At 47.9% G+C, this 15,115-nt stretch overlaps 1 protein-coding gene across 8 annotated transcripts in view; it reads left to right on the top strand.

The window, feature by feature from the left end:
- STS (steroid sulfatase) overlaps window positions 1-15,115 on the top strand; it is a 165,121-nt gene that overhangs the window by 135,631 nt on the left and 14,375 nt on the right. For all 8 annotated transcript variants that reach the window (XR_010838699.1, XR_010838698.1, XM_067023752.1 and 5 more), the window contains 2 exons: window positions 5,228-5,387; window positions 13,748-13,869. Coding sequence is in view for 6 of the 8 variants with exons in the window: in XM_067023752.1 (XP_066879853.1) it covers window positions 5,228-5,387; window positions 13,748-13,869 (282 nt within the window). In the remaining 2 variants the exon portion in view is untranslated. The remainder of the gene's footprint in view (window positions 1-5,227; window positions 5,388-13,747; window positions 13,870-15,115) is intronic.

Genomic DNA, 15,115 nt, shown 5'->3' with positions numbered 1-15,115 from the left:
TTGGTAAACCCACTGGTATTGGCGATTGATTAGATATTGGGTTTGAGGGAAAGGAGGACGTCAAAGCTGTCTGTTACGTGTTTGGCTGGTGTGATTCGCTAGACAGAGGTTCCCTTTAGGAATTAGGACTCCTGGGCAGAGACCTCTATTGGGTTGGTGTATGGGATCATTTAGCGTAAGAAGAGAAGAGGGTCAGGCACCAAGCTGAACGTAAAAGGATACGGGAGATAATGATCCAACAAAGGAGATACGGAGAGAGTGACGGGGAAATAAGAAGAAAGCTGGGAGGGAAGGGAAGATCCAGGGGAGAACATGGTTCGTAGAAATGGATGCTGATGAACAGTCAAGTCGGATGTAGACCCCAAGAGTCCATTGTGTATATTATACATGTGATATTCCTGAGAGTATTTTCAGTGGGCAGCAAGGGGCAGAGGCTGGCTGCATAGAAGGGGCGGTGGAAGGTGAGCAGTTCCTCAGATTCTTTTCAGCAATGTGTCTGTGCAGCGGGGGAGATGGGCTGTGAAAGGGGGGCTTGGTCACGGGGAAGGTTGGAGTGTGTTTCATTCTCTCAAGTCAACTTCAGTAGACGGGTCGTGAAGGTCCAGGGGACAACTGAGAATGTCAGATTTCCGAGAGCACCGTGGGGACTGAGACCCACCGTGTAGAAGGAGTGATCTTTGCAAGGAGGCGGCACCTCGCCTAGTGCGGGAGGCAATGCGGAGAGCAGACGCTGGTGCACTGAGGAGGGACGGTGGCTGGAATTTGAAGGCGTGCCCAGATGACGTCTTCTGTTTCCTCTCCGCAGGAGGAAACAGAGTGACCTACTGAAGGCGGGGTAGGGCGGGGCATGGGGGTGAGAAGTAGTATTCTGGGGGCGGGTTGACATGCCAGCTGCACGTGGGGAACACTGGATTCCAGGAACAGGAAGGGACCCCATTTGGTCACTTTAACCAGATGCGCAAAGTTGAGAAGATCTCGATTTACAGAGCACAGATAGATATTTTCACTGAGGGCTGGTTTCGTACTGGGAAGGCGCGAATATGTTTCAGAGGTTCTCTGGGATCCAGTCTTTGAGCAAGAATGCGATGGAAATGGTATATTGCATGATCTGAGCTGGTCGTCGGGACCACATAGGAAAAAGTTAGCAAACATCCCGAAAACTGAAGTATCACGTGGAACAATCGCGACTGTCCACGTAAGTAGAAAACCGAACTACTGGATGATGGCAGTCTTCGACGAGCTGGCCGCACTGGGTTTTATTTGACAGAACGTGTGACCGTGGTACAACAGGGTTCCACGTTGCAGAGTTTGGGCCCAAGGTGGAGAAGGCTGTATTGGAAGGCAGAGGTTTGTGGTTAGATAGTAGAGTGTTTGGATCACTCACTTCTGAGGCGGAGCGGGTGGGAGTGACGTGGTCTGTGGCTGACGGGGGCCGAGGTTGCCTGGAGGGGGACATGGCTGGGGATGTGACATCGGTGGATACAGTGAGGTCTGGGAGGGCAGGGAGTTGATGTATTTCGTGCTACCTGCGCTCCTTTTCCTGGATGGAACGCACAGTGAGACTAAGAAGATCGGCGTGTTGGGAAAGGCCCCGGAGGAGAGAACTTCGGGAGTGCAGCAGGTTAGGGAAATGAAAAAGCCTAGCAAAGTTAAGGGGCCAAAAGAGGTTGGAAACAGGAGTTTATGGCCACCCCCATCTGTGAGGTTCTCTTTTTTTTTTCCTCCAGGAATACTCTGCATCAGTTCATCCATTACTTCGTTCATTCACTGCGTATATTGGACCTTCTCTATTTGGAAGGTATTGCGCTGTGGACCGCAGTTGATTCAACAGTAGATTCGAGTTTCTTCTCAAGTACTCTTGGTCCCGCTGGGATGATGAGATGGGATCGCGTTGATTGTCACACATCCCATAAACGAGAACCTTGAAAAATGCCCAGGAAGTGGAGAGTAGGAAGACATTACGTGTGGTAGTGGTTGTAGAAGCCTCGATTAAATAGGAAGAGCGTGTTATGCAGGCTTTCGAGGGTTTATAGAAATGATTTTGGGGGTTGGGGGAAAATCCTGGCAGAGAAAACAGCAACAGAACTTTGCAGAAGGCGGGATAGGATGAGTTGTTTGCTGGGGCACTTAGGTGAGACTCAGCTCAACTAAGGAATGGTATTGGAGGGGTGGTCCAGAGCCAGGATGTGGTTACTTTACATTTCAGGCTGAAGGAGAGATTCTTTAGTTTTTTTCATTCTTGCAGAAGATATGAAGGAGTCCAATTAAGTGAAAAAATAAATCATCAGTGGAAGTTGTGGTGACATTTCCCCCCTAACACTGAAGGAGTTAATATGACGGAGTATGGTCAGGGCTAAATCTACCCAAATCTAAATTCAGTAACTTTAAGAGCAGGGCTCTATATGTGGAAGCTATCAATCAAAAAAAAAAAGGGGGGCTACAAGTGAACTTATCTACATAACAGAAATAGAGTCACAGATGTAGGAAAGAAACTTATGGTTACCAGGGGGTAAGGGCTGGAGATAAATTGGGAGATTGGGATTGACACATACACACTACTGTATATAAAATAGATAGCTAATAAGGACCTACTGTATAGCACAGGGAACTCTACTCAATACTCTGTAATGACCTATGGGGGAAAAGAATCTAAAAAAAGGGTGGGTATAGGTATATGCATAGCTGATTCACTTTGCTGTACAGCAGAAACTAACACAGCATTGTCAATCAACTATACTCCAATGAAAAAAAAAAAAGAAAGAAAAAGAGCAGGGCTCAGTAAACTATGGCGTTTGGGCCAGATGCAGCCTGTTGCCTGATTTTGTAGATCAAGTTTTCCTGAAACACAGCCATGTGGATTTGTTGCTGTCTGGCCCTCCTGCTCCTGAGTTTCTGAGGAGCAGGGCAAGCCACCCAAACCACCTAAAATAGTTCTTCCCTGGCTTTTCAAAGGAAACACGTGCCACGTCCCCTGGCTCAGATGATTTAGGCGTTTGATGTCTTGCTTAAATAGTCACCTGTAGCTTCTGAAACCGGGTCGGTTATCTTAAGGGTGTTCTTCAGTTCTTTACCTCCCCTTCAAGCAGTGACATGAGCAGGTGACTGCTGTTTATTTTTGCCCCGATAACAGGTGGATGATAGTTTGATAGAACCTGGGCAGTTCTGTCACATCTCCCATCTATACTTGGTGGGGCTTTAGACCCTGGACTGAATACATCAAGGAGAGTGTCAACTATAGCATCTTGGGTGAGAAGGACCTTAGTGAGAATTAGATTCGTCACGTGGTTCCCATCAGTCCAGGGAAGCAGTGTTATCGGGCGGGGAGATGCCCAAGAGGACAAAAGATGACAAGTAGAGTATTTCACAAAACTCTGTGCCCACATCAAGCAAAAGAATGACGAGCGTATGCTCTTGCCATGCCGAGGCGTTGGACCTGCCGGGTGGCAGCATGTGCAAAGACAAAAATAAAAGCTTGGTTTAGAGACAGCTGTTCCTAACAAGAGTCTCGGAGTGAGTGGTAGAAGAATTTTCTCTGCACCTTCCTGGAGAGATTAACTCAGCCATCATGTGTCTGTGACTTCGTATCACGACCGAGTGCCACCAGGGTGTTAAATGCGTGAATCTGACAGTTACTCAACCAAATTTTAAATTTAGACGATGCTCTTTTCAGACACTTTCAGAAAGAATCCACACTCCCTCACCTGTTTTTCCTGTGTCTCCCGTGCAATCCCCTGTCCTTCCCCGCTGACCCTGTCTCTCCTTCGCAAACCAACTCACAGTCTGTTGCTTCAGGGCCCGTGTTCCCAGGGAAGAGGCCCCCTCTGTGCTTTTTGTCGGGCTGCCATCGGTTATGCACAGCTTGCTACAGAGTCATGGGGAACTAGTCCTGGGGAAGCAGCGTGTCTGATTTTCCATCCATCCGCGTGTTCCCTGCTGGAGGGAGGCAGCACCCCTGGCCTCTTTGAGCCCAAGGCCGCCGTGCCGCTGTCTCCCTTCGCCAAGGACCATTAGTGAGAGACCTTGGGGGGCATCTTCTGCTGACATTGTGACCCACTCCCAGCTCCCCCCTCCAGCCCCTCCTGACACCCCTTTCATGCTCTACTTAGTGATGTTCGAATTGCCTCATACGTGCAATGCTCGTTTTCCCAACTAAACAGTAAGAGCTATGCCAGTAATGAAATACTAGCAGTGATGAAAATGGCTGTAGTCAGTGGCCTCCTGTCTCTCAGGCTGGACATCGTAATCCTGTGGAACACCCACATCTAACATGTCTGGAGCGTGTAGCGCGGCCGGTTCATCCGTGTCCCCAAGGGCACAGAACTGGTGTTTTCATTGCCTAGGGCTGCTGCAGGAAATCACCACCCACTTGGTGGCTCAGCCCAGCACAAACGGATGATCTTACAGTTCTGCAGGTCCGATGTCCAAAATGGGTCCACGTGGGCTAAGATCAAGGTGTCGGCAGAACTGTGTTGCTTTAGGAAGGCTCTCGGGGAACAGCTGTTTCCTTGCCTTTACCCGTGGCGAGAGGCCACCTGCATGCCCTGGCTTGGGGCACCTTTCTGTCGGTTCAGAGCCCGTGACGTACCATCTTCCGGTCTCTCTGACTGCGGCCTCAGCTGCTCTGATGCCCACTTTCCTGCTTCCCTCTTTCCCTTATAAAGAGCCTCGTGACTATATTCGACCCACTCACATAATCCAGAATAATCTCTCCTTTTGTCAGATAAGGTACCATATCCCCAGATTCCAGGGGTTGCGGGTGGACCTTTGGGGGTGCCATTATTTTGCCTCCTACCAGTGGTAAAAAGTAGAAATGGAACTTGAACCCCGTGACCCCAGAAACATTGTTGTAAGTCTTTGTTGCTGCGAGATTTGAGTCTCCCTGATTACAGAGTCAGCACTTGTGTCCACCAGGCAATGCTGGCCGTGTGTCATGCATGTAGTGACCGGGACATATATATATATATATATTGGGTTGGCCGAGAATTTTGTTTGGGTTTTTTCCATAACATTTTATGGAAAAAACCCAAACGAACTTCTCGGCCAACCCAATATATTTTTTTCACCACAAGAGATACTGTATTGCTTGTGAAATTCTCATTGAATCCATGTCATTAAGTCACTAGGTTCTTCCAAATCGGCCACCCCGCGTTGAGCATTGAAGAGTGCATCGAGGTACGTGTCGGAAAGATGTATAAATCTCCTTGATGCCTCTCCTTCGGCGTTTTAGGGGGAAAAGCCAACAACTGGGAAGGAGGCATCCGGGTTCCAGGCATCCTCCGGTGGCCGGGAGTGATCCAGGCTGGGCTGGAGATCGATGAGCCGACAAGCAACATGGACATCTTCCCCACGGTGGCCAAACTTGCGGGGTCCCCTCTGCCGGAAGACAGGTACTGTGACTCCCAGGTGCTCGGGACAGTCTCCTCTGGATTTTGTGGGCAAGGGTGTTCCGATTCGCCTGCGCGGTGGCGTATGCTACCTCCGGCTGGACCCGTTATCCATGCCCAGTTATGGGATTTACTGGTGGGTCCAGCAATGTAAACACTGCTCTGTCCATCCTGTTATCCCAGTGGGAGATAAAGTCCAAAGCCTGAAGGGGATGGACAGTCTTTTTTTTTTTAATATTTGTTTATTTTTTCATTTATTTGGTTGCACCAGGTCTTACTTGCGGCAGGTGGGCTTCTTAGTTGGGGCTCGCTGGCTCCTAAGTTGTAGCACATGGGCTCCTTAGTTGTGGCAGACGGGCTCCTTAGTTGTGGCATGTGAACTCTTAGTTGCAGCATGCATGTGGGATCTAGTTCCCTGACCAGGGATTGAACCCGGGCCCCCTGCATTGAGAGCACGGAGTCTTATCCACTGTGCCACCAGGGAGATCCTATGGGACGGACGGTCTTTAACTGAGCCTCCCTCTTTTGGCATCCCGTGGAATATCTCTCTCTCTCTCTCTCTCTCTCTCGGACAGCTGGGCAGATGCCCTCTAACCTCCCTTGTTTCGTCCCACACCTCTCCTCCTGGCCCTGCTCACCAGCTCTTTGCTGCAGCAGCGAGAAAGGCAGTTGGGTGCCCAGTCAGGCCCCTTTTTTCCTAGCACGTCTTCATTTAGCAAGTTCTAAATGAAATGTCTTTTTCTTAAATTTAAATACAACTTCCAATGGCCTTGCCAGTGGTTTCTCCTTAAGTGTATTTACCAATCTGAAGAGTTGTAAGTGAGGCACACTGATTCATTGTTTTCATTAGTTGGGTGGCAATCCAGGGTGACGGCAGGCACACGGGCTGGAAATCTTGTTCAAATTCAGGTGCCGACAGAACCAAGAGGAAACTGGAAACCAGAGAGGAAAACAACAGCTCAGCCAGAGCTGAGTCCATGGAGAGGTTTGCTCACCTCCCGTTGTATGCAACCTTGGTTCACTCTTCTTTTTTTTTTTTTTTTTTTTTTAATTTCCACATTAGGTGTACCTTCCTCTCAAAGTGCACGCGCGCGCACACACACACACACACACACACACACACACACACACAGATGGGAAAGGCAGAATTATAGAGTTCCGCCCTTCTCAAACTTTGTGGTCTCGAGATTCATGTACACTCTTCCCAGATCCAGGAGCCCAAAGGTGTTGTGTTTCTGTGGGCGATATCTATCAGTGTTTGTCATATGAGCAATTAAACCTGGAAATAAAAGTTTTTAAACGCAAGAGGGCCCAAGCACACATTGCATCGGCTGACAGAGTGGTAATGGAGCCACTGGGGAAACCCACCGTAAGCTCGTGACAGAGTGGTGGTGCAAAAGGCAAATAACGTTTTGAATTACTGCAAAGACGGTTTGAGCTCATAGACCTCCTCATAGGTCTCAGGCATCCCCGTGGGTCTCTGGACCACGCTGTCAGGGTAGCTGGTGCTCCAGAGAAGAGCAGAGATTCCTGGAGCTGTACTGCTGCGGCTTCGCTGCTGCCGAAGCATTGAACTTCCTGGGCCTTGATTTCTTCTCCTGCAAATGGGTTCACACTTGCACAGCATGGAAAGCACTAGAGCCTGTCAAATGCAGAGTAGGGAGGGCATGAATACTTGCCATTTTTGTGTCACCCGCCATATTGAGAGGTAACAGGTAGGGAAGTAGAGTTGTTTGAAACACTTACACGTTTCGTGTCCATCTGGGCTCAGAGAATCATCCCTATGAGGGCTGAAGGGGCTTCTAAGAGCTTCTACTCCAGTCAAACTATTCTTCTTCCCCTCTAATGACAGAAAACTTGGCAGGAGTAGCTCATCAAAAGTCTTTTCTTACAGAAAACTAAAACTCTCACCCCTTATTTTATTTACTCTCTGGCCCTGGTTCTTTCCCTTGGAATAAATCTGATTAGTTCCATGACCAGTGCACACTGAGCGTTCAGATAGTTTCGTTAAGTACATTTTTCTCTCATGGTTCACGATGTTAAATTCGTCGGTACGCTCTGCTTTCACAGTATCTTTATATTTTTAAAATATTTATTTATTTATTTGGCCGTGCCAGGTCTTTAGTCACGGTATGCAGACTTCTTAGTTGTGACCCGCGAACTCTTAGTTGCGGCACGCATGTGGGCTCTAGCTCCCCAACCAGGGATCGCACCCGGGCCCCCCGCGTTGGGGGCACAGAGTGTTACCCACTGGACCACCAGGGAAGGCCCTGCTTTCACACTCTCTTTAACTGGTTTTCCACCTCTCTGGGAAGAGCCAAGGGAAGGGAGAAGTTCAGAGGCAAAGAGGAAGACCCCCGAAGGGTGGTCTTGCTGCCGGCACCTCGTACCCACCCCGATCTGAGGCTGATGGGGGTCGTCCTGTGTTTCTCCCACGTGCCCATTGAGGAAGGAAGCGGCCTCCCTCCTAAGCTGACCCAAACATTCTGTGCATGAGCCAGTGTCATCAGGGGAGCCCATTCTGACTATTGAAGGTTCTTGCAATGGAGCTCACCTGTCGACGGTGCAACTCAACCCAATGATACTATGTCTGGGTTTTGGTCCAAGGCTCTGCAAGATGTCATTGTCCTCCAAGAGGCAGCACAGATGAGCAAACAGCAGTCTGCTTCCAGATTGCTCATGGGAATAACATGATCTCACAATATACTATTTAGGTCATGTCACCCACCAGGTCTAGAAGACGTCCTCGTGTGTCTGCCCTGGAGACGTTGACCATCGAAAGGGATGGTTCTCAGCTGGGGTGACTGTCCCTCCCAGGGGCCGTTTATCAATGTCTAGAGACGTTTTCGATTGTTTTGACTCGGGATGTTGCTGGCATCTAGTGGATGGAGGCCAGGGTTGCTGCTAAACATCCTACAATGCACAGGATGCCACCCTCCAGCAAGGAGTGATCTGGCCCAATATGTTGGCAGTGCTGCGGTTGAGAATTCTGCTCAAAAGCTTATTATTGCTCTTTTATGGAAAAGGTCATTATCTATATAATGAAAACCTCATCAAAACCTTTCAATAAGGGCATCTGGATAATATCCTCATATTTATCTATATCCACCTATAAATCGGATACATAGGTATCTACTCTTTAGAAGACAGCCTAACTCTCTCCCACTAAGATTGGTGGAAATCAGCTTCCCTGATTTCTTGCTTAAGCAATATTAAATTTACATTTCCCAGGTGAATAAACACATTCAGAGAGTTGGACCCAGGCTATATGACAATCACTTAATTAGGTTCCCTCACATTTTTCCACATTTTTCATTGAACGAGAGGAGTTTTGTTCAGAAGACCCCTCTCCTTCACGTACAGCCTCGTAATTCTCAAGAAGCAAGTGCTGTTCCCGATCAATCCTAGCTTGGTGAGAAATGAAAAGCCCTTCGACGCAGGGTTTCTGCTTGGGTAAAAAGAGGGGCAGTCCCAGGTTTACACACAGAGCTTTTCACTTTGCAGCTTCTCAGTGCCGCCACGAGAATTCTCTAATTCAGCCCCGTGGTGTGCCTATATGAGATTCCTCTGGGCAGTGAATCTTTCCTTCATACCTACCGAGGCCATCACCCCAGGATATGCAGAAAAATCTTTCCCCCTGCGTCTCCAAGTAAGCTGATTCTGGACATAAATGGAGGGCAGTCTTTCTTTGTGATATAAAACATAGGCAACAAAAATATAATACCTGAACACATTAATTCATTAAAGTGAAAACCTGTCAGCCTCATCTTTGCAAGCAGATAGAGTATTACCATAGTGAGTCTATGACCATGCTCCCTCTTAATAAAGATTGGCATGCCCAATTCTCCTATTCCATAATGAAAATTCGATTTCATTTCTTTTTTCCAAGTTTGGAAAAGAAATCCAAATGCTTGGTCTCACTTATGTCTGATGAAGGCAAGGGGAGCGACTTGGTTCTCCCACTTCATTTTGCTGACATCTAGCTGGGTGAGCACAAAAGACTGCTTCCATAGAAGCACTACAGATAAGACAGCAAGCTGTACCCACTTCAGCTCCATTTTGCAGAATAAAAGTCGAGACTCTTCACGTACGTGTGACTTCGTATAATTGATCTTGCTTTCTATTCACATATGGCAGAATGTTTGATGTTTATGGGTGGAAACACTTTTAATTATGAAAGAGACTTTCTGGGTACTTGGGATTCCCTTTAATTTATCAAAGATCTATGTGCTTTCTTCTAAAACTGCTTCCTTTCCTATTCTACAGTGAAAAAAAAAATCACCTTATTTTTTTGTTTATTTGTTTGACATCTTTTTTGGAGTATAATTGCTTTACAATGTTGTGTTAGTTTCTGCTGTATAACAAAGTGAATCAGCTATACATATACATACATCCCCATATACCCTCCCTCTTGCGTCTCCCTCCCACCCTTCCTATCCCACCCCTCTAGGTGGTCACAGAGCACCGAGCTGACCTCCCTGTGCTATGTGGTTGCTTCCCACGAGCTATCTGTTTGACATTTGGTCGTGTATCTATGTCCATGCCACTCTCTCACTTCGTCCCAGCTTACCCTTCACCCTGACCCCGTGTCCTCAAGTCCATTCTCTACGTCTGTATCTTGACTCCTGTCCTGCCCCTAGGTTCATCAGAACCATTTTTTTTTAGATTCTATATATATGTGTTAGCATACGGTATTTGCTTTTCTCTTTCAAACCCAGTTCACTCTGCACGACAGACTCTAGGTCCATCCACCTCACTACAAATAACTCAATTTCATTTCTTCTTATGGCTGAGTCATAGTCCGTTGTATATATGTGCCACATCTTCTTTATCCATTCCTCTGTCAGTGGACGCTGAGGTTGCCCCCCTGAATCACCTTATTTTGAACATGGCAGCAAGTAACTCACCTTGTGCCCCAAGTTACCCTCTGTTTCAGTCCCCCAAGCCTTTCCCTTCTGCTGTGATCCCCGAACCCTCCCCAGAGTGTGCCAGGCACAGGTGGGTCTGAGGGACATCCCCAAGTGCGTGGGTCACTGACTCAGCTGAGAGAGAGAGAGAGCACGTTCGTGGGGGGATGAGGTCACCGTCCCCCCCAAAAGTTCCTCAAACATGTTCTTTTCAGTTACGTGAAAGTCATCTCCATGCTATTGAATTTGACCTGAACTTCAGACATGACTCTCCTTGACACTGAATTGTTACTATCCCCTCGGTTGTCATGAGTCAGGAACCCAAAGAGAATCATCTCACTTTCCAAGTTAAAGACAATCTCAAATGAGCACATTTTTCACAGAATCAAGCAGACACCAGGGGGAAAAAGCATCCAATTTTGTAGCCGTGGCTGTTCTGCAAACTTGCTATGAAAAGTTGAATTTGTTTACAGAAAGGGCCAATCAGACAATTCCCAGAGGGAAGCAGCGATGCTTTGCATCACTTTGAAAGTGTATGGGCCCTTCTGCCACGAATCGTGATGTTGTACAGACATTTCCGCCCCAGCCATCCCAAGTATTTTGATAGCTCAGACACCATTTAAAAGTTTAGCTCAATAGAGCCACTTTCCATTTTTCACGGCAGAAATGAGCCTCTTTTTGACAAGCCGTATTTCTCCAGCACTGTTCAACAGTGGTTTCCATCGCTGTGTGATTTATCGCCGGCTTCCAGGAAAGAGTGCGTTAGGTATAGGATGTAAAAAAAAAAAAAAAAATGCGATCTGTCTCTGCATTGCAAGAAAGAAGTTTGCAGAACAGACTTTGCTTCCCTCCTTAAAAAAAGAGACAAGAGTCCGCCCGCCGATGCAGGGGACGCGGGTTCGTGCCCCGGTCCGGGAGGATCCCGCGTGCCGCGGAGCGGCTGGGCCCGTGAGCCACGGCCGCTGAGCCTGCGCGTCCGGAGCCTGTGCTCCGCAACGGGAGAGGCCACAGCAGTGAGAGGCCCGCGTACCGCAAAAAAAAAAGAGCCAAATCTTACGCTTGGAAGTCAGAAGAAAAGTCTATGAGATTTACAGTGTTCTTGTCGTCATTAACTCCCCCGTTGTAGGATCAGGCCCAGTTCAGTTATGAAATACTAATCTTAAGAAAACAGTTCTGTCTCCTGCGTTCTTAAGTGCTGAGATTTGTGGGTTTATGATGAAAAACAGCTTCGAGAAATGAGCTAGACATTGAGTCAGAGAAACGGAGATTCATTCTCACCGTCGAGCCATCGTGGAAGGGCCTTGTCTCCACGTGGAGCTAAAGGTGGTGGAGAGGGGTCAGGCCCATCTGCCCCATGTCCCACCTTCAGGGTTTTCACCATTGGGGGCTATTTATGCTCGGGTCCCCCTCTCTGCTCCTCTCCCCTCATCCCTTGCTTCCTTTCCACCTGCTTAGGCTCTCCTCATCTTAAGGACTGAGTTTTTCTTGAAATTCACAATATCTGCCATTTCAGGATAGAACTCGTATTCAGAGAACACACTGCTTCTGGGTAGAATCATCTCTCTACCTTGTTGCTCTCATGGCGAATGAGAATCAGGCTTGAAAGTGAGCCAGTTCTGCCTTTTGTTCTTATTTCTAACTTACAATAATAGAATATTTTCAGTTCTGTGGACTTGTGTGGAGTGCATGATTAATAACTAAGGTGGGACCAGAGAATCAGTCAGCAGTAATTACATGATGGGATTTTTAGCGACACCGAAATAAACCACAGAGAAAAAAGGAAAAAAAAAAAACAAAAAAACCCTCAAGGGATGTAGGACCCCTCAAGAGTGCTTACCCACATTATATAACCAAGTTAAAGTTCCGGTTTCTTAATTCCTCATAGTAGGAGGGGCCAGGGATGGAGTGTTTTGGTTTTTTAAAAAATTTTTTCTTGGAGTCTAGTTGATTTACAGTGTTGTGTTAGTTCCAGGTGTACAGCAAAGTGAATCAGTTATACATATATATATATATATATCCACTCTTTTTCAGATTCTTTTCCCACATAGGTCATTATAGAGTATTGAGTAGAGTTCCCTGTGCTCTACAGTAGGTCCTTATTAGCTATCTATTTTATATACAATAGTGTGTATATGTCAATCCCAGTCTCCCAGTTTATCCCCCACCCTTACCCGCTGGTAAACATAAGTTTGTTTTCTACATCTGTGACTCTGTTTCTATTTTGTAGATAAGTTCATTTGTACCCTTTTTTTAGATTCCACATACAAGCGACATCATATGATATTTGTGTTGGAATGTTTTTTTTGTTTGTTTTTTTTTTTTTTGCGGTACGCGGGCCTCTCACTGCTGTGGCCTCTCCCGTTGCGGAGCACAGGCTCCGGACGCGCGGGCTCAGCGGCCACGGCTCACGGGCCCAGCCGCTCCACGGCACGTGGGATCCTCCCGGACCGGGGCACGAACCCGCGTCCCCCACATCGGCAGGCGGACTCCCAACCACTGCGCCACCAGGGAAGCCCTGTGTTGGAATGTTTTTAATCAGACAAAGAAAACCCTCAAGTTCAACAGTCTCCCTCTTTCCAAGTCGCTTTCTGCCCCCCCGGTTTCGGTGGCCGTGACCTCATGGTCATCAACGACTTCAGTTTCTCTAGTGGCTGTTAATGTATGTTTCACTCAGCACAAAATTATAGGCTTTTTTCCTTTATGTAACATCCAAATAGTCTTAATTTTGCTCCTCATCAGTTGTATACAGTTATCGCCTACGGTCTGGAAAGTTCCCCTTCTTGGCCTAGTTATAGAAGAGATGTATTTACCTTTGAGAACATGAACATATGTGTAATGTGTATATGTGATATGTAAATGCATGTGAGTACATTTACATCTTCGGGGTATTTAATATCATCATTATTATTTACAAATCACGTCCCTGGGACTTAGAACTTCATTTGCGTTGAAGCCCATCCAATCTAAATTGCCCCGTGCTGTATGTTATCTTTTTCAAAAACCCAGATTGTCAGAAATCCTTATTTTCGGTAGATCCGTAGCTTGTGAATACACCGTTTGCCAAGGCAATAGGCAGAAACCTCGATAGCAGGGGAAGGCGGTGGAAAGCACGGACGCCCAGTCAGCTGCGTTTCAATCCCACTGGCTCTTAGGACACACGTGGAGTTGGGTGAATCACTCCATTTCTCCATCCCCTCATCCTGGAATGTCACTGGTCACAACTCACGGTGCCGCTTGGAGTATGAAATGAGTTCATGCGCGAGCAGAGCCGACTTCCCTGCGTTGCCTACGGCACCCGGTGTGGGTCAGTTAGTGTCCCGGGTTGGTTACTTCATTACCATGTCGTAGCTCTATCAAGCCCCCATTTGCCGGAAGGACGGCGCCGACATCGGGATGTTTTAGCCCAAGGCTGAAACGTCAGGGGGCCCCCTGATGCCCCCCTGCTTTAACCCCCAGGATCATCGATGGACGTGACCTGATGCCCCTGCTTCAAGGGAGAAGCCGTCGTTCGGATCACGAGTTTCTCTTCCACTACTGCAACTTCTACCTGAACGCCGTGCGCTGGCACCCAGAGAACAGTGAGTAGACGCCTCCTTCTCTCCACGCCTGCAGGGCCGTGTGCAGTAGAAAAATTGCAAGAGGGCGTTGCTCTCACGAGACGCCCGAAAGATGTTCAGTTTTGCTTTCTCCGTCCGCCTCCTCGTCCCTTCTTCTCTTACGCCCCCCTCCGGTCCCCTGGTTGTCCAGGTAGGGCGTCACACGCTGCCGTGACATGTGCTTGCAGCTCCCTCAACCTGGGGGCACTTCCTTTCTTCTCCCTTCCTGGCGAATGCTCATCCATCCGCCCCAACACCCCTGAAAGCCGTCTGTCTTCTCTGCCTGCTGTCCTGCAGCTTTTGCACTGGCACCAAGTGCCTTTGAGATGTTTACCCGACCTTCTCTCCCGAGCCTCGAAGGTAGGGGTCGTGATTCATCGACCTGTGTTTGGTCGCGGGTCGTGTGTATTTGCTGGATGTAGATATTTAAGACAGAGTTCAGACGCTTTGATGTTATCATGGTTCCCAAACCCAGGTGTGTTTTAAATTGTGCGCTGTATCAGTGACGGGGCCTTCTTTGGGTTTTCCAACAGCGGATACAGGGGGTGCGTTTCTAAAGAGCATAAAGGACCAAGTGAAACCAAGTGAGAATCGTCGGTGTAGTGATAGGTTCACGTCTGGGTTTCAAGTGTTTAAACTTAGAATTACAGTAAGGCTCACATCGCTGAGAGGCCTAGGGGTCTGTGGGAATCCAGCAACTGTTATACCCCTGCTGTATATCCCAGAGGTAGATGCTGGTATTGGACTTGGAGTTTCCTCCTCAGTGGGAAAATGAAACTCCCCGCTTCTCCAGTCCATTTTGGGATTCTGCTCCCAGAGGCGAGATTCTCCGAGCCGCTTGTTTCTCCCCTGCAGCTGGTGACTTTGTAAAAACTCAGGTGACTCTGATACTGGATTTCAATGTACCCCTCACCCCATCCTGCTCACCCAGCCAGTGTACCAAAGACATCATTTAAAGAGCAGCTGCTCCATTATTCTTAGCGTGGAAAATTATAACCCTTCCGTTACCCAGAGAGATCACACCAGGTTTACCCTTCAACGTTTATACTTTAAATCTGGACGGCTCCCTTGAGATAGCTTCTGGAAGACCGATATGGCAAAGCCAGGGGCGCACGATTCTAGGCCCGGAGGGATCCTATTTACGTATCTCGTCTATGTGTCCGTCATTCTGAACACCCATAGGGATGCTGTCTCTTTTTAGGATTATTGGCAGCATTTAGATCTGAGC

This window comes from Kogia breviceps, chromosome X, assembly GCF_026419965.1.
Source record: "Kogia breviceps isolate mKogBre1 chromosome X, mKogBre1 haplotype 1, whole genome shotgun sequence".
NCBI classification, from domain to species: domain Eukaryota; kingdom Metazoa; phylum Chordata; class Mammalia; order Artiodactyla; family Physeteridae; genus Kogia; species Kogia breviceps.
Note: the sequence above shows the minus strand (reverse complement) of the source record. Positions and strands in the feature narration are given on the sequence as shown.